This window comes from Delphinus delphis, chromosome 11 (assembly GCF_949987515.2).
Source record: "Delphinus delphis chromosome 11, mDelDel1.2, whole genome shotgun sequence".
NCBI classification, from domain to species: domain Eukaryota; kingdom Metazoa; phylum Chordata; class Mammalia; order Artiodactyla; family Delphinidae; genus Delphinus; species Delphinus delphis.
The window spans coordinates 32,276,058-32,296,344 of NC_082693.1; the positions used below are offsets into that span (position 1 = coordinate 32,276,058).

Consider the following 20,287-nt stretch of genomic DNA (forward strand, 5'->3'; position numbering starts at 1 on the left):
TATACATATTTTATTTAAACTTCATTTGTGGTTTTGTAAAGTTTTATGATTTAATATAAAAAAACTGCACATCTCCAACTTTACAATGAAAAGTTAAAACACTGGCCTGAATATACAGATATACATGTTGAGAGTAAATTGTGAGGATTCTGGTAACATGGGTTAATTTCAGATGTTGGGCAATGATTATGAAGACTTCCCAGGATGGCCTAAAGAATATCAGTGAGTTCTCCATCCTGCTGCGGGATTTGATTTCTCTCTGAGATAAATGTCGTTCTGTGTGTGTTTTTCTCTCAGGAGGTCGAGTTGTGTCGTGTTAACAGTCAAGAGAAGCTGGGCCTGACAGTCTGTTACCGAACGGATGATGAAGAAGACACCGGCATTTATGTCAGCGAGGTGAGAAATGCCATGGAGGAGAGGTTAGAGGAGGCAGACAGCGAGCAGTGGAGTGAAATGACTCATGATGAGAAAATCCTTGGGAGGCTGGAATGGGAAGAATTGGCAATGTGCCAGTAGTTGTCACTTTCAATTAGGAAAGTAAATTATGTTGCCCAAGTAGTGGAATTATTATCAGCCTATTTAATGTGGATGCTTTCACCACAGAATCCCAGTAAGGAGAAGTGCAAAAATTGTAACATTGTCTAAATCTGAATAAAGTCCCTTAAGTACGCAGGAAGTCGAGCAAAGTTTTTGATCAGCAAACATTTGTCCTTCTGTTCCCGCTGTGTCTTTTAACTGCCCTGTTAACAATAGCATTGACTTTTAAATCTAATATTCACAATAATCAGATATTTTACTCTGCTGACAGAATTGATAAATTTAAATATCATATCCAAGAAGTGCATCCATTGGTTTGTTTTATTCAGCCCCATGATCACTTTCAAGAAGTGAGGTACTTACCCAGGGAACTGTATTCAATATCCTGTAATAAGCCACAATGGAAAAGAATATGTACATACATGTATATCTGAATCACTTTGTTGTACACCAGAAACTAACACAACATTGTAAATCAACTATACTTCAATTAAAAAAAGTGAGGTACGTAAATGTGAAATACCCTCAGTGTTAATAACTTTGAAAAAATGTGAAGCAAAATTTATTATTATAGGTGATTTTTTGAAACTCCCGAAAGAATCATTTTATGAGAAGTAGTAAGGTATTATGTGTGTGTGAGATATATATACATATACACATACAAACATATTTATAATTACACATATACATGCAAACACATATATGCATATACAAGTATATATAGATATGTTATCTAACTCCTGCATATATGTATGTACACACATATATGTGTGTGAAACCATGTACGTATATATGTATGTGTATGAACCCAAACTAAACACTAATTGCTGTTCTGTGCTGTTCCAAAGTTTCTTGGCCATGACTTTGAAAACATTACGTAACTTACTGCGCTTCGGCTTCCTCACCTAGAAACTTAGTATGATAATGCTTATCACATTACTTTTATAGAGGTGTTTAGACTCTGGCAGAGATAATATAATTAATGAACTTAGAAAACTACTCAGCTCTATAAATGTATCAGTTTACCAAAGAATCTACTGACTGGCTCTCACTATGGAAAAATCTCCAGAGAATACTTCACTTATATACTTCTTTTAAATAAACAACTATGATAACCCCTCTGCTTATGGTGAGGAAGTATAAGGAAACACCTGCAGCATTATCTTTTGTAGTATGTACGGAGGTACAAATGCAGAATTTTAATATTAGTTTGATTACTGTTCTGAAGACAAAGTTTTAGTTGTGAATGTCTTGTAAATAGGATACAATTGATTAATCATCCCTTATTTCCTTCAAGTGAGTCTCTGTTTACTATTTAAACATGTCAACTTTGGAATTTTACTTTTCAGGGATAATAAAAAAGCCACAGGAACAGAACAAAATTACTTGGAAAAAATGTTTCCCTATACCTCTTACATGTAATTATAGTGTCTTTTGTTCTTGATTGATCACTTAAAACTCATTTATTGGCTGGCACCACCTAATTAAAAAGTAATATCTAACATCTGGATAGGATGGATCAACCTTACCCTACACTTGAAATACTTTGCTTTAAAAAGGAAAAAAAAAAAAAAGGCTTTGCTAGAATAAGCTCCAATAAATTGTTTGAAGCCTTCCTGTGAAATGTGATAGATGGAATTACCCCCAGTGAACAGTAAGTCATCACTCAAGTTTGGCCCATTAAAATGTTGATAAACTATTAATAGAGCTTTAAATATCTATTTATTCTAAAATAAGTGACAGTTAATATACTTCACCCTATATGTAAAGTAGTGTCTAGTAATAATCTACATGGATAGGATTTTTTTCATTTCTTGAGCTACATAGATTATAAATCTCTTTATAACTTAATGTGCTCATAACACAGAAATCCCTTTAATAAGTTTGGACTTAGGGTATAGCTATCAGGTTTTCTCAGACAGCTAAGACAGGATTTAAAAATCACCCTAGCAGAAAGTAAATTTCCTGGGTCCTAATATTAACATCAGCTGAGGATCATGTCAGCTGAAGACCATGTCTGACAGTTGGGATACAGAAATGAGTGAACAGATATAAAAATAAATAAATAAAATAAAATAAAAAGGGGAGAAAGGATAAAAGGAAGGAAGAAACAAAGAGAGGCAGGGAGAGAAAAGTGGTCCACAAATCAAGATGTGCTCTAGTACTCTTTTATTTTAAAAAAAAAAATCTTTATTGGAGTATAATTGCTTTACAAATGGTATGTTCGTTTCTGCTTTATAACAAAGTGAATCAGCTATACATATACATATATCCCCATATCTCCTATAATAACTCTTTTAATGTCATTGACTGCTAATCTGACAGCTGTGTAAGTTCTAGTTTAGTTTTCTTTTATTGATTCAATCCTCATCAAGGGTCATATTTTCTTGCTTCTTTGTATGTCTAGTAATCCTTGACTGGATGCCAAACATTGTGAATTTTGCCTTGTTGGGAGGTGGCTATTTTTATTCCTGTGAATATTCTTTTTTTTTTTTTAACATGCTCTAGTACTCTTTAATTTTATTGTAATTAATTCTAAAATAGTTCATTTACATTTTTAGAATCAGTTGACAGAAGAAAAATTTGGCATGCACTCTATAAATCAATAGAAAAACTTGAAATATGTTTTTAAAAATATTTTTTAAAACCATATTTTTAAGTTCCTGGGAGGATATTGCATATCCAGTTGAAGCTGTGTGTCCTCTCCCTTACAGGTAGATCCAAACAGCATTGCTGCCAAAGATGGCCGGATTCGAGAAGGGGATCGTATTTTGCAAGTATGTGGGGTGGTTATTTCCTTTAATTTCCTACTATCTGTCCAATAGTTTTAATTTTATTTTGTTCCTTGAAAAATGTTAGAGAAAATAATTTGTGTTTGTTTCTGGATAGTAACATCTAAAAAACTAAAAGTGATCATTTAAACCTTTTTAAAAATAAGGATAGTGCCATTTAATAAGGATTATTAGCTAATAATTAGTGAGTAAGACATAATCTCTGGACTCAGATACCTCAACTTCAGCTTCCAGCTCCATCACTTACTTGGGCACTTTACTTAACCTCTCATTGTAAGCCTGTTTCCTCATCTTAAAGAATGGTAATAGTAAAATATATTGCTGCAAAGGTTAGATATGATTAAGCATGTGATGTGCTTAGCACACAGTGCATGGTGAGTAATGAGCATTAACTGCTGTTGTTACTAGCATCAGCAGCAGTTATTGCTGCCTTTTCCACAATAAATTAGGTAAACAGGGATCCCAGTGTTCCATTACTATGAAAGTTTAGAAGTCTGAAGAAGTCTTAATTATTTATAAATGAGTTGCTGGGGACATGTGGAGGACGGAATGTGAAAACATAGAGGCTGACTGAATTTCAGTTTAAAAATAGAGATGGTAAGCACCTTATAGGGGGTGTGTAGACTGGAAAGAGTTCCCGGCCCAACCAGGAAAAACTGCAAAAGCCAAAGTTTCTGTCCTAAATCTCCCTTGACCTGCGCTATCCCTTCTTAGTCCTTTCTCAAAAAGGGTGGCTGGAGGAAGACACACAGCGCCCCAGCTTTTATGTCCAGTTTAACCCAAAATAAGAACAGAGGTCCTTGGGGGTTGAGTTTCACTACAGATAACAACTGCAAGACAGGAAGGAGGACTCAAATGACAAATTGAAGAAGTTACAAACTGTTAAAACATTCTGCAAAAGTTTTAATTGTTATGACAGATCTGTTGTTCCCATTTCTCCTTCCTAGATATGAACCCCTAACGAATGTTTCTTTCAATTTAATACATTTGGATTCAACACTCTACCTGGAAGCAGGGCTTTAAAAATAGACAAGATGCCATGGAAGCCTTTGGGGCATTCCCTGTGTATTTAGGAAGACAGCTGCTTACACAGATGATTACAGTACAATGCGACGTTGTCATGAGAAAGTTGTACCACACGAGGGCTATTCTGCCCAGACTTCTGCTGGTCTTCTTTCCTTTCTTTAGTGGGGGTACTCACTGAATCACACCACTTCTCCATACCCCTTCCCTTCTCTAGCGAGAGGCCACAGAACTCCTTTTTCATCAAGGACCCTCTACTAAGACTCCAATGAGGAAAGAATAAAAGTATGAATTAGAGGTTATGGTCCCACTAGTCTTCAGAAAACTTGAAGAATACATAATTCCTACTTTAATGAGCTCCCTAAGTGATGACCTGTAGTTAAACAAAATGGGATGTGTCTATCACTGGATAACTCAGGGGCAGGAAAAGTGAATCAAGAAACCAAGACTTGCTACAATACTTTCAATGTTTTTCTCACACTCGTGTGAGTAAACGAGTGAATGAAACACGGGTATTCAGTAGAGAGAGTGATAGGATAAATGGAAGAATAAAATCTGCAGTAAAGCTTTACTTATACATCCTCGTTAATAAAAAGGGGTACCATCTTCGTGTGTCATCCAGATAATGAAAGCTTCAAAAATATTTCATTGAGTTTTTGATTTAGAAATCATTTTAAATGTGTTGTTTACTTTGTTAACATCTCCAATTAAATATACTGAAAAGAATGTAACCTTCCTTTGATGCTCAGGGTCACGTCACACCCAGCAATCACCATGCAGTGCTATATATAATAGAGTAAAATGCTCAATGGCTGAAAGATCTGTAAGATTGTGTGCCCTGATATTAGATGACCCTAGCTGGCTACTTTTTCTGATGCATTGGGTCTATGTTTTGTCATTTTCCCCTTGCTGTTTCCATCTGTCACTTCTTCCTCTCACCATCTACTCACCACGCCCCATACCCACTACTGTGCACTCACTGGCTCCCTTCCTAGTTTCCAGGTCACCACCTCCCATAGGCTAGATACACAAATACAGTTAGTAAAATGGTGTCTATTAGTTCTGTGGGTAGAGTTTGATAGAAATAAAGTACATGTGCTTCCACAGATGCATACTGTGTATTTTGACACTTCCTTATTCTTGGCTCTATCGTGGGCAGGTAAAGTTTTCAGATAAGATATTTTCTGGATAATAAGGCATTCCTTAATGGACTTGATTCATTGAAAAAACAACAGCAGGATTGATAAAGTGCTGTGGTTTGCCTGATTAGTTTATGTTTAGTGACAAATATGTCATATCTAATGAATAAATACCTGTCACATTAAAAAGCCTAGAATTCAATTCTATCTGCACACACAGGAAACAAAGAATCTTGAGAGTGATAGTAAAATTATATAAAAGAAAACTGTGACAAAATTGTACCGATAGACAAATAGCTCCCGTGTGGCTGGTAAGGAGATTCTGGGATACCCTGTAATGAACAATTAATGACTCCTTTCCCAGGGAGATGAGAGTGGGAGAAAGAGAGGATTTCTTCTCATCCTTTAAGTTTCCTGGCTGGCTTTGATTTAAATGAATCTCTTTAGAGCAATCATGATTTTAATTTCCTGTTCACAGTGACCTACGTAGAGTATTTCTATGGTCCTGCCTTCATTGTGTAGCTAAAATTTTCTAACTGTGGTGCTCCACGGTCCTGTCAGAGAACCTCACCTAATGGCACCACACAAACAGGTAATCACATGATATTGTTAGAAGGTAGGGGTCATGCAGAAGAGAAACCATGACCCACCTTCGTGAGAACACATTCTAGCTCTCATGTGTTTTTTCTCTGCAAGTGCTTGACAGTTCTATTTGCTGTGCTTTTGCCACAAACTGCTGGTATCAGATGTGTTCCCAGGAATTAATATGGGGAAATTCTTTTACAAAATTGCCGTGCTGAGTCAGGAGAAAAATTAAAGACATACGTGATCAGCCGTCTAAAGTAAAGAGTGCTCTAGTCTCACGTTCTCTTTGGCATATACTATTCCATGTAAGCAATCTAATCTCATGTTGGCCAGAAAAGTCAGTCATGTTTCTAAGGATTATTCCTGACAAAATCCTGCAAAATCTCCAACAGTGGAACAATAAGACTTCTAATCAGCTCTCTTTCTTTCTCTGCCTTAAACTGGTCCTTACCGTTTCTTCCTACTCTTACTTTCTTCCCTTTGGATAACTGTTTTCCCCTATTTCTGTTTTTTTCACCTCTGTATTTCTATTCTTCACTCACCTTCTTTCTCTCCACACTAAAATATAAGCACATTTGAAATATTTTTTTTTTTCTCTTGCCTAAGATTCCTGGGTTTTCAAATAAGAAATTCTATAGGTGGTTGAATGCCAAGAAGTGTAGTTGCCTACCTGCCTATGGTACACTGGTACAGGAAACCTAAAAATTGGCATATTCAAGCAAAAAAGGCTATATAAATATATTTCTAGACTTTTAGGGTTTTACACACACACACACACACACACACACACACACACACACCCTCATATGCCCGTACAGGAGATTAGGCCTAAAGTGGAATTTCGGCTGATTTCTCTTTGTAATTGCCACAAATCTCTCCTAAACCAAGAAAATATACATTTTGAAACTAATATTTGCATATACCATGCACAGAAAATGAGACAGATATATTATCTAGCAGTTTTTCCTCATTGATAACAAAGGTTAAATATTACGTTCCTCCTTGCTCTCTTTCCCTCTCTTTTCTTGAAATGGAAGTATTCCATTAAATTGTGCTGACTCCAGTTCTCATCTATGCTCTCCCCTTGTTTCTGGGTCCTTCACCTTTCTGTCTGCATGATGTTTCCAGGCTCAGCAAGCTGCTTTCCCACAAGCAATCCTGTAGCTATGAGCCATCATTCAGCAACAAGAGCAAATGAAGGTGGAAAGGTCTCTCTGATTCCATTCCTCAAGTCTTGCCATTCCTTGAAAGGCATCTTTGATGAAACCTACGGCTGTATTTTTTGCCTCAGTATCAATCTGGGTATCAAACTAATGTCCCGAGTACAACGGGATCTACCAACCAAGTGGCTAAGGTGGCCTTTATTTTGAAAAATAAACAAAGATTACATTTTAATGCCAGTTTTCTGTGACAGATTTCTTTCATTCCACATATGATTCTGGATGTAAAACTGTTTCTACAATGTATGATCTGTCCTCCCAAAATAAGAACATAATGCCAGGACTGGAGACCATGGCTTTCGTCAGTATGAGTTCACTGAGGAGAGAGAAGAACACCAACTATAAAGGAAATCAAATGTAGCCATATTGTTTCTTGATGGCCCTCTAAAAATTAAAAATATATATGAGATAGATATCTTTTAAACTAGAACCATGTTTCCTGCTATAGATTTCAATATTATGCATGAATTTTATTCTATTTTTTTTTGAATTTTATTTTATTTTTTATACAGCAGGTTCTTATGTTATCCATTTTATACATATTAGTGCCCATATGTCAATCCCAATCTCCCAATTCATCCCACCACCACCACTACCCACATGAATTTTAATATATGTGCTTTGTTTAGAAGAAAAGAGTCTTTCTGAGGGATTAAAATATAAATAATCATAGTAATAATAATAACAACAATAGCATTAACAGTAATATGTGCAAGCTTGAGCACTTTCTGTATAACAGGCACTTATTTAAACTGTTCACATATATTAACTCTTTTAATCCTATAACAGTCCTCTGAGAAAAGCACTATAATCTGCATTTTAATAGAGGAAATGAACAATAACATTATCATAACTGAAGAGTGTTTAGACTAATGGTAAGTAAAGTTTAGATGAAGAATTTGGAAGTATGCATATACTCAAGTGAAAAAGTAGTAGTGAGAATTGTATTTCAAACAGAAAAGGTTAAGTTGTGTGAGATCATCCAACTCAGTCTCCTTAGGATCAATGCCTACAATGGAGGGAAGATGAATGATTAGGTCCACAATTGATAGACAAATAGATACATCACAGATATACTACTAAGAATTACTATGAAATGGATAAAAGCCCTCAAAACTGAAAGAAATCATTATTTTTAAACTACACGCAATTGAGGTGGGGGAGGTGTAGTGGAATCCATCACTGCCAATTTATGTTTATTTGAAGAAAAAAAGGGCTTGGACTCAGTACAAAATTTTCAGATACATATTTACCAAAAAAAAAAAAAAAAACCCATAACACATCCTTCTTGGTCATTAGTCCCCAGTTTGGAATCAAAGTTTTCATTTTCTAATTTGGTGAATTTTATTTGAGAATTGCCAAAAAAAAGGGGGGGGGGAATGTACTTTATAAAAGCTGAATTTCCTGTCCACACATACAAGTGAAAAACTAAGGAGCTATTCATTTGATCACAGTAAGAAAATACAGCATGAGGTTGTATGATTCCCCCCCTCACCTTTGACTATCACTGTCTGCTTTCTTTGTGCTAAATATGAGTCTAGGAATAATAATCATTTATTGTGGTCCACAGTTGAGATTCCTGAGCTTGTCTTCAGATAATTATGTCTGTCTTCATGCATCAGCCAGAATCCCAGAGACCCACAAGGAGAAAATGTCAGGAGTCTACTTCATGCTTTTAAGCAGAAATTCTCAGTGAAAGATGTTAAATTAATTGTTGAAAAAAAATGGTCAATGCAGCCACACTTTCTGAAATAAATACTTATTTTAGACAGAATTACTTGACCTCTTCAATTGAAATTTCTTCCCACATTTTTGATTATGTGTTATGGATCAAAAATCTCATCTCTATGGAATTGAGCAATCAATAAAATAAAAGAAATTTAAAATAGCCAAAGAAAAAAGTGTATCAATAAGAGCTAAATACATTTGAACATGAAATGTAGTTTAAAATACAAACTTTAGGAACCTTATTTGCCCTGTAGAACTTAGAAAAAAGAAAAAGGTGCATTTCAAACACCGCTAGAATCTTTTGTTTTAATCGAAAGTTTACTCAAGCTTGGCTTCTTTCAGTAAGCATCCTTATTTAATTTTTTTTTTCTTATTTTATGTTAATTTTTAAAAATTTTATTTAAGTATACTTAAGAGATGAGCCTTAGGATATTTCATTAGTTTTGTTGTTTTAGGGAAGCGGATAGATCCGAGAAAGGAGCTGGAGTAGATGACAATGATACTGGTTCTTCGTTTGATTAGTTAAGCACTGAAAGATATCCCGAGAGTGATTTGGGGCAACTGAGTCAGACCCACACGCAAATACGAAATGATTAAATGAAAATGCAAGCAACAGCAGCCCGGGAGCATCGCCCGGTGAGAGATAACGCGGCAGCTCGCTAATTGGCTCACAGCAAGCGTGCAGGATGACGGATTTCAGTTGTGGTATTGCTGGTCCTACTTCCCCCAGCACCATTATCTCAGAGTGACACTTCCATTACTCTGAGCGGAGAAAGATGAACGTCACCTGTCAGGGGCTGGTTAATTGTGTTGCTAGATGTATGTTGCCAGGGCGCAGGTTGGACATTTATGAACATAACTGCTTCCTCTGATGTCCGCCATCCTTCAGGGATCGATACGGCTCTTACAGTAAGCGCGTAATTGAGTGAAGGCACTTACCACTGAGGGGCTGAAGACGAGCCCATTGTGTGAGCTTCATTGTCCATACATTTACCATAAATGAGCTGATATTTGCCATTTATTGTGTGCAGCATTGTGGAAATGGAAACTAATGCGCCACTTTCATCTGTTTTCTAGATAAATGGGGAAGACGCCCAGGATCGAGAGGCGGCGGTGGCCCTGCTATCTAGTGATGAGTGCCGGAGAATCGTGCTGCTGGTGGCAAGGCCGGAGAGTCAGGTCAGAACAGAGAGAGCAAAAGTCTTGAGACTGCACTTTAGGTTCATTGTCTGCTATTCTATAACAGATCAGTGCCATGGATGTTTGTAAAACCAGGCATACAAAATATAATTGAGTCATCTTTCCCAACTGGCCAAACTTATCAAAACAATTATAAGTAAAGACTCCTTAATATGGCTTCACAGAAAGGCAGCTAAACATTTTATTTTTTTGAAAACACAAAATTGAATCATTACTCTCTCCTTCCACTTGCCAGTTATTTAAATTAATTCATAAATGAAAAATGATTGACTTTATGTGATATTTAATTCTGTGTGGATCCTTGCTTTAGTTTTTCATCTAAAAATACTTAATTGGCATATTAAGGTATCTTGAAAGAATCTCTAATGAGAGAAACATTAGCATATCTAGCTATCAACTTAAATCTTTTTAGAGTAACTTTATCCAATAAAATACCTTAAGAGTACAGTGTAGTTCCATGTATAGTAAATGAATTTTTTCCAACTTTAGTGTGACAAAAACAAATTGATATCTTTTAAAGAATTTTTTTATATCTTTACAGAGGGAGATGTCATGAAAGTAAAGGAGAGGTAATGGTGGAAGAAAAGTACTATTGGTACTTCTTTTTATATCCTTTTTATCCCCCACCACAATGCAGAAAGGACATTACGTTGTCACCATTCTATCCATCTGTCAGTGCTGGATAACCAACTTCAGTGAGTGAAGTTGGTTATATCACCATTTGTCTTTCAGGTTATTGATCTGATATATTTCAGACTCAATAACTACATACTATCTATAAATTATATTGAGTAAGTGTATTTCAGGGTCAGACCGAATCCTGTCTTGAATATAGTGGTTTTAAAAGATGACCCTTTCCACATATATTTCCATTATGCCCTTGACCATTCTGAATGGTTCCCATAAAGCCTGCTATAGCCTAGGGCAGACTAAAGTTACACACCTGAGGTCCTAGGAGTGGGAAAGGAAACCCCACAACTGGCTGTGCTGTCTATGTGGGAGTGAATTATTAAAATACATATGAAATTGCAATAATTACCTGGAAATTTTGCAAACTGGTTAATCTCAATGATCCCATTTTCTTGAAAAATAACAGACTAAAGGGGCTAAATACATATTAGTGAAATTAATGGTAAATTGACGAGTACTCAATAGTCATCCTTGTTGTAGAAAAGATATTTCAACTTTATAATGTGGTTTCCCTGCCCTTTCCATGTAACTGCTAGAGAACCTCACTTATTTATAATTAAAGCATTTTCTTTATTATGCCACATAACAGCTATAACATACTGTGGAAAAAATAGAAATTAATAACATAAAACCAGATCCTGTTAATCTTTAATGGCGTACATATGCTTGGTAGAACCCCTGGCGTTTTTGAATATCTGGTTACACTCCTGACCCAAGAGTCAATGTTGGAGGATGAATTTTCAAGCAAGACTTTCTTCCCACAGTTGATAAAAGATGGTTGTCTGACTCTGTAGCATATCATCCTGTCTGTCAAAATCAAGATCTGCCCTAGCCCCTTGATCCTAAAGAAGCTGTCATGACACTGGAAGGCAGCTAATTGTCTTTAGAAAATCAGATTTCTAGAAAAATAAGGAAAGAAAATGCATTTTAATATCATAATTTAAAAATGTAATTTAAGCAATACATGCTATAAGGTGGCAAAAACAACACAAAACTTGTATTTATATCACCATATTTTCCCATCAGTTTCAGTATATCTCATTATTGCATTTTTTGCATGTGTATTTTATTTAGGGAGAGCATAGAAGTTTTAGTGTGCTTTTTCTAGTCTTTTCTTTTTTTTTTTTTTTTTAATGTTTCAAATTCTCTCTACATTCTCAGAAATGATCAGAGTTGCTGGGGGCAGTATTGTGCAACCGTGCAATATTTTTAAATAACTCATTTCTTTCATTCCCTGTCAACTTACTTTGATTTTCTGCCCATTTTCTTCCTCAGAGCATTAAAGATATTGCTATTTTGTCCTATTCCCCTTGGGACATTGGGGCAGAGAGGACTCTTGTAAGAACTGTAGAGAACTTTTGAGACAAGTGCAGGTTGTTTCTTTCTTGGAAATGCCACGTGTGAGCCTCTACTGTGCAGACAGATCCCCCTGTATAATTATGACAGTCCCCCCTTTCCCATGACTCAACTCAAGGGAAAAGTCTGTCTCTGCCACAGCACTGAACTCAGACTGCCATGAATGTGTGTGTAGGGGGAAGGGAAATGCTACAGGGAAGGGAGGTGAGCCAGAAGAATCTCTCCTGACTTAGTGTGCTGTGTATTCCTCCAGCCTAGAGGGAAGTCTTAATCAAAGTAGACATACACTAACCACACATGGCAACTCAGGGATCTGTGGGGTTAGTCAATAAGAAAAGAGTTATAGGAAAGCATTAATTTCCAGCATGTGTTCTCTTTGTCTTCTCCATCCCTTCATTTCAATTTCAAAAGACTCTGTTCCATCATTCACTGTATCAGTGTTGGCAGATATTTTGTTTTGACCTGATTAAAGAAAAAGTCCTTGCTGTGCTTATAAAAAATAAACTTTTCTAGCTTTAAGTAATTTCTTTTGGAGCCTGGCATTTGCAGCTTCATGAAACTTAAAAGGGATTAAAAAATGTAAAACTTGGACAATTATGAATTGGACTGAATTTAAATTCTTAGTCAGCTTAATCTTCATAGCTCATCTGTATATCAAAGTCACCGGAGTGGAACTTGGTCAAGTTATTCAGGCCACCGTGAGATAAATGAGGATGCATAAATGCATTGATGCTTTTGGCCCAGTCAAGTTTGAAATAATTTAAGGTCTAGGTAGCCTTTAGTAAATAAAAAGAAACCTATGATTGCCTTCATTTAATGAATGTGATACGTATACACTCATGCCTCTTCTGGTGCAATTTAATGTCCTCTCAGGTTCGTTTGTTTTTAAGTTTTAGAAGTTCAGTTCTCTTAAAGACAAGCTTATTTTTTGTGTTTGTTTGGTGCTTACCCATTCGTCCGGTGGTGAAAACATCTCCCACTGTTGTCAATTTTGACTCACTAGAAAGCTGCTGATTCTTTGTAACACAGAGTAAAGGGGAGCTTTGACAATAATTCAGTTAATTCGATCAGCATAGACAGTTAATTTATGTAATCCAGCTCCAAAAACCCACTTTGAGGCAAATTATCTGAATTGACTGTCAACACTTATCATATTAGCAAGGTAACCACCAGTTTTCCACTTCCTTTTGTATTGAGAAACCAAAAGGATTTGTTTGGTTTAGTTTGTGTAAGACTGCCACAAGAATACCTACCTTCAGCACCCACAAAGAAAACCCTGCACACTTCACACGGCTCCCTCACCCTTACGTGCACATTTAAGGTCTTCTTCCTTGGAATTGGGTCTGAGAAATGAATCACAGTAGTCATGGCACAGCATCACTCTTTATTGAGAGTAACTTAGAATTTTCCTTTTTTTTTTTTTCAGATGAAATAAATGTTGTCCGTATTTGTGGCAAGCAGCCATCTTGTTAACTTGAAAGTCAGCCATCTAAAAATAAAAAAGCAAAATGAGGGTAGCATCAGTGTGTGTGTGTGTGTGTGTGTGTGTGTGTGTGTTGGTGGGGGGGTGCTTTGTATGGAGTTACTTTGGGGGTTTTTGTTAAGGAAAAAGGCCCGATTGTCTCATAGCCCTATTAGGACCATTGCTGTTCTTTAACACAGGGACTGTTGGGGGTAATGAGCATGACAGCTGTGGATTATGCAGTATGCTTTTCATACACTTTGAAAGGCAGTGATGTTCTGTGCTGAGGTCTACTCAGTTATGAGAGAAAATCTGTAGCTCTGTTTCAGGGAAGGATAAAAGGCATGAGTCCAATTTTTTTTTTTTTTATCACCTTTTCTTCCTTCTGAGAGGTGAACTATAGGAGGCTGGTATTTTGAAGAGAATCATTATGATAAAAGGAACTGGTCAGGCGTCACCATTTAAGTTTACCCTATTGTAGCTTGAGTTCTCATTAACTGAATGTAATGTACTAATGTATTCTTTTGCAGCTGGAGGAAGGCTGGCTAGAAGATGAAAGGAATGAATATTTAGAGGAGTTAAACTTATCGATGTTGGAGGAACAGCATAATGAAGCAATGCAGCGCACTGCCAGTCAGGTGGAGCAGGTAGGGCCACGATCTGAACTCCAGCATTTGAAATGATGCTAGTTCTTTTTTAAATGTGTAACCATAAATGGAATAAAAAAACAAAAAGCAAAGAGTTTGACCAAACATCTCTGTGATGGTAATTTTTGAAAGCAAATGATCATCTCAAATGAAGCAGAGGGAATAAATACAATTTTTTTCTATTAAGAATACTTCTACTTTGGGAAGCTTAGGGGCCATTGTGGAGAGTACAGTAGTATTCAAATGCTGACCCAGGCACTGTTCAACCTAATTCGGAAATTTAATAGTAAAAAATGCATGTTGCTTCTCAGTATACCAGTTAGAGATAAACTATATCTCATGAGGTAAACCCTCCCCCCCAAAAAAGTAATTTTGTATTTTAAAATATTAATGCATGTATTTGAATATTTAGGCAACTTTAGGAAGATGATGACATGATGTAAGCCATCAACCTTATTTGGGTATTTGGTATCGTGATTACACCTTTATACTCCTGAATTAAGAGTAGTTCAACTTGCGATTATTGATATCATTTTGTCTTAAGGTCATATATTCATTCAACAAAAAATTCTCAGCCCCTAATATGTTTCAAGTACCATGTTTGATCCTGAGAATACAAAGAAAATGAGCAAAGTTCCTGCCTTTAAGTAATTCGTAACTAGTGAAAGATCACAGTGTGGTTTGTGGCAAACCGAGTCTTAGTATTCTTTTCATTTTTGTTGTTTTTCTACTAGATAAAATCAAGATCGATATAGCCTAGATTTTTTATGTCAGATTCATGTCATTCATTTGCCTAATATAATTTTATTAACACTTCCGCTGTCAATCTGCTTATTTCTTTAATTATCATCCTATTCTCAACATTAATCCTTAACTCACCCTAAAAGGTAATTTAAAAAAAATCCTGGCAGTTAGGCTTAGGAATATAAAACACAAACATCCTATCACTTTGCCAAACTGAATGATGAGATGCACTGACATGCTGGCATCCCATAACAGAGGTGTGTGTGTGTGCGTGTGTGTGTCTGTGCATGCGTGCTCATGTGTATATGCTAATAAATTATTAGGTTGCAAACTACAGTTGACAGAGCCATGTGTGCTACACTCTGTGCTCACCATGGATGCTCAGTGGCCACTTCACAAACAAGAGTTCATGCTCAAAAGCAATGCTGCTACTGTAGCAATTGCTTTTCAATATAAAGAGGACAGGTTGAAATTTTAATGTATGACTTCAACACTGGCCACAAATAAAGATATTTTTGGTGGCAGCTGCTGGTTACAAGCAAGAAAGTCCTTGCTCCAGGCTTTTTCTCTCTTAGATAAAAAATGTGACCTGATACAAAATTGACAGGAGGATGTTGGAATAAAGAAAGAAGGGAGAAATCCTGTCCAGGTGAAGTGATATGGTGTCAGATGCTGCCGACTCATCAGATGTAATACAAATGCTAGGTCTTTTGAGGTAACACAAGATGTCCCTGAGGTGAGATTTTCATTGTGTAGAAATTTCTCTTCACCATGAGACTGAAAAATGATGAGAAGTACAGAAACCTTTAAAAGTCCTTTGTCCTTATAAACAATAATACTACATTAAAAGTGCCTTGGTAGAAACCTTGCCTGTCACTATAATAATTCCATAGGGAAATGATAAATTATAGAATAGCATTATATCAGAAACCAGGAATTCTAGGTTTGAGAATAGAAAATTGTTTTCACATGTGCTCATAAACCAGTGACAAAAGAAAGGGCAATTCAATTAAAAATTGCATATCCATATTTAAAAACTAAAATACATATCCATCTGAAGGTTTACTTCACATGCTGTCCTTGGTCCTGTAACTGTTGTTAACACACATTTTGCTAATTAATTTGTCTGTATCATTTATTGCATGAAAAATAAGAAAAAATACTGCCTTCCTGTATTTTTTCAGCTTACCGTTAGATAGGAGAAAAAATATAAATGTAAGTTATATGGTATATAAACTCAAATGTCCAATATCAATAATATCCTCTGGGAGTTTTATGGCACACTGTGCAGATGTCACCACATTTGATGCTGTTGTCACCTTATAGCAAGGGACATAGGGATGTATCAAGCTTTCCATTGTTAGTTACAGTTACTTAGGTATAATATTTTTTATCAATAAGACATTTTAAATCAATCTCAGTATGTTCTTAAAAAATGAGGAAAAATATTTTAGGGAAAGATGGAGAATCCTAGAATAACCTGATACGTGTTCATATTCTCCCCCCCGTTCATTACACTTTGTTCTGCCATTACTTAGGTGGAAGAAAACAACAATTATCTTAACCTTCCAGACCTGTTTTACCTTTTATCACCCATTCTGTCCTTCTTTGACACTAACAAGCTTGATTATATTTAATTATATAATTTCCTGCTAAAGGGAAAAAAATATAAATATATATATATATAATAGTAAGTAAACTTAGACATAAGGAGAATACAATCTAGAAACTGCCATGTAGACTTTTATAAGAGAAGTGGTGGAAGAAAGAGTAACTTTATCCTATTCACAGAGAAACAATTAGATGTGCACTTCCCTAGGGCAGTGACAGTTAATTGTTCTACATGAAAAGCCAAAAATTACCAGGGAGTGAAGTTCACATATATTTACATACCTATCTCAAAATATGTTTTTTGACATTATGCCCATGTCTGGCAATCAGTGCTGCTCAGATTTTCAGGGGAACCGTCATTTTACTCTCAGTAGAATAAAACTCACCTCTGAAGGAAATTACTGGTTAAGAGTAGAAAAATCTTTTAAAGTAACCCAAGTGAGTCCAAAGACATTATTGTTGCTTTTGAGCAATGTGATTTGGAGATGCACTGAGGTCAAAGTACATGTATGAAAGAATACAACATCTTGGACATGTAAGAAATCCTGGCCCTGGGGGATGGCATTGGCCCCCTAGACCTCTAGCCTAAGAAGCTACATCCATCTGGGATTAAGTTTCCTCATCTATAGATGGAAGGTCCTGGGCTCCAGTAATGAACCTATTCCTGAAATTTTGTGATGTTTGGCTTATCATTATCAGTGTATCACTAGATCCAATGAAGTCTCCTCTGAACTTGAGAAAAGTTCAGGAAAAAGAAAATAGTAACAAGATGATGTGGCTTCTGAACTCTAGGCCTTCCTATTTCTGAAGACTATTTCGGCACTCTGTCTTACTCATCCTTTTACTCACCACAGAAACTCATAAAGTCACCTCATTTACACACCTTCCCTCCAGTTTCCCAACTAAGAGAAAACCTTAAGACAAGAATCACTTATTTAAATGTGTCCTGTTTTATTTATCCTCAAGTGAGTAGCATAGCCATATCCAAGCAGCTTTTGTTTTCTTTATACTCAAGCATAAAAAGCTGCCATGAGCTAATTGCCTTTATTTCTAAAATTGTTATGGATACTAAAATGAGGGCAGCTTTCTAGGAACTGCACTTTTGCCAAGAAGCACTGTTTTTTCAAGCAAGTTTTCCAACACTTGGTGTTTTTCAAAATAATTAGCTTTCTTTCTTCTCTCAACTTTATTTTCTTAGCCAAAAAAACAAGAAGAAGAAGAAGGCACAACAGACACGGCAACATCCTCATCCAACAACCATGAGAAGGACAGTGGAGTGGGGCGCACAGATGAAAGCTTGCGGAACGACGAGAGCTCAGAGCAGGAGAATGCAGCCGAGGATCCCAATGGCACATCTTTGAAGAGCAAGAGAGAGCTGGGGCAGAGCCAAGACACTCTGGGAAGCACTGAACTTCAGTGTAATGAGAGCTTCGTGTCTGGTGAATACATTGACTCAGACTGTACTGGCAACCAAGATGAGGAGTGCGAAAGGTTTCGGCAGCTCTTGGAGCTCAAATGCAAGATTCGGAAGCATGGAGAGTATGACCTGTATTACTCAAGCAGCACAATAGAATGCAATCAAGGGGGACGAGAGGGAGTGGAGCACGAACTACAGTTGCTTAATGAAGAACTAAGAAACATTGAACTTGAGTGCCAAAATATCATGCAGGCTCACAGGCTCCGGAAAGTGACAGACCAGTATGGAGACATCTGGGCACTGCATGAGGGAGGATTCCGAAATTATAACACCAGCATAGATACGCAGAGGGGAAAACTAGATGACATCCTTGAACACCCAGAAAAGTCAGACAAAGACAGTTCTAGTGCTTACAACACAGCTGAAAGCTGCAGAAGCACTCCACTCACTGTGGACCGTTCCCCTGACAGTTCCCTCCCAAGAGTGATCAACCTCACCAATAAGAAAAACCTGAGAAGCACAATGGCAGCCAATCAGTCCTCTTCTGGACAGAGTAGTAAAGAGTCAACCAAAGCCAAAACCACTGAACAAGGTTGCGGCATTGAAGGCAAAGAGAAGACTTCAGAAAGCAGCAAGCTTTCTGATCCAGAGAAGACCAGCGGTGAACACATCCCTTACCTCTCTCCTTACCACAGCTCCTCCTATAGATATGCAAACATCCCAGCACATGCCCGGCATTATCAAAGTTACATGCAGTTAATTCAACAGAAGTCCGCAGTCGAGTACGCTCAGAGCCAGCTCAGCTTGGTGAGCGTGTGCAAGGAGTCTCAGAAGTGCTCAGAACCCAAGATGGAATGGAAGGTGAAAATCAGGAGTGACGGGACACGGTACATCACCAAGAGACCCGTGAGGGACCGCATTCTGAAGGAGCGTGCCTTAAAGATCAAGGAGGAGCGGAGTGGCATGACGACGGACGATGACACCATGAGTGAGATGAAAATGGGGCGCTACTGGAGCAAAGAGGAGAGGAAGCAACACCTGGTGCGGGCCAAAGAGCAGCGGCGCCGCCGAGAGTTCATGATGCGGAGCCGGTTGGAGTGTCTCAAGGAGAGTCCCCAGAGCGGCAGCGAGGGCAAGAAGGAGGTCAACATCATTGAACTGAGTCACAAAAAGATGATGAAGAAGAGAAACAAGAAAATTTTGGACAACTGGATGACAATCCAAGAACTGATGACCCATGGGGCCAAGTCCCCTGATGGCACACAAGTTCCTAATGCCTTTTTGTCAGTCACCGCGGTATGACCGAATGGATGGAAGGCAGCTGACTTTCAGAGGGTGCTACCAGTTTGGGTAGAGGATGCTTGCCTCGTTCAATGTGGCGTTTTTATATATATTTTGTGACTCTTTATAGTTTAAATTTTTTGTAAGCAAAAATACCTGCTAATTTTTCATTTGTTTTTCATATACTTGTACCTTCTTTTTGGCTGAGATTTTTCTTTAACTTGTGATATATTCGTATTACTCATTTATATATAAAAACAAACAAAAGGAAAGAAAGCAAAAAAAAATGAACAAAAATACTGAGGAGCTAATTAATTTCCTATTTTAATGTATCTATTGTAGATCTGGATTTATTGCTCTAGTTTACTTATTTTCTACTTTAATAACAACTCAATGCCAAAACATTTCTCTGCTTGCTTCTTGGCATAATACATATGAAGTCAAACCTGTTGATAAATCATGTGCCACATCTTGTCTTATACATAAAAGCCACCTCTTTTTAACATGCCGTTGTACATTTAACACATAAATGGCCGTTGTCTTTGTCTCAGTAAAGTGTAGGTGGACAATCTTTCTGTGGTATGTAGTGACATTGGTCATGTAGCTAGATAGTTGTGGTAATTGTGACAATAAAAGCAAAATAAATTATTGATTATCCCTGAGAAAAGCTATCAAGGAGTGTTTTATTTCCATTGTTCACTGTGGTTGCCAGATATAAATTAATTATATATATATACTATTTAGAAGACTCCTAATTGTGGATTATAAAATGCATACATTTTCTGTCCCTTTTTATTCAAGAAATTGTCCTGAAATACTTCCCACAGATAATTGTGTCCTATATTCTTACCAGGA

General features: G+C 36.9%; 1 protein-coding gene across 1 annotated transcript in view; it reads left to right on the forward strand.

The window, feature by feature from the left end:
* PDZRN4 (PDZ domain containing ring finger 4) overlaps positions 1 to 20,077 on the forward strand; it is a 368,673-nt gene extending 348,596 nt beyond the window's left edge. The window contains exons 6-10 of the mRNA XM_060026166.1: positions 298 to 396; positions 3,252 to 3,314; positions 10,102 to 10,203; positions 14,263 to 14,379; positions 17,933 to 20,077. Coding sequence (XP_059882149.1) covers positions 298 to 396; positions 3,252 to 3,314; positions 10,102 to 10,203; positions 14,263 to 14,379; positions 17,933 to 19,453 — 1,902 coding nt within the window. The 3' untranslated portion in view covers positions 19,454 to 20,077. The remainder of the gene's footprint in view (positions 1 to 297; positions 397 to 3,251; positions 3,315 to 10,101; positions 10,204 to 14,262; positions 14,380 to 17,932) is intronic.
* Positions 20,078 to 20,287: the final 210 nt, after the last annotated feature.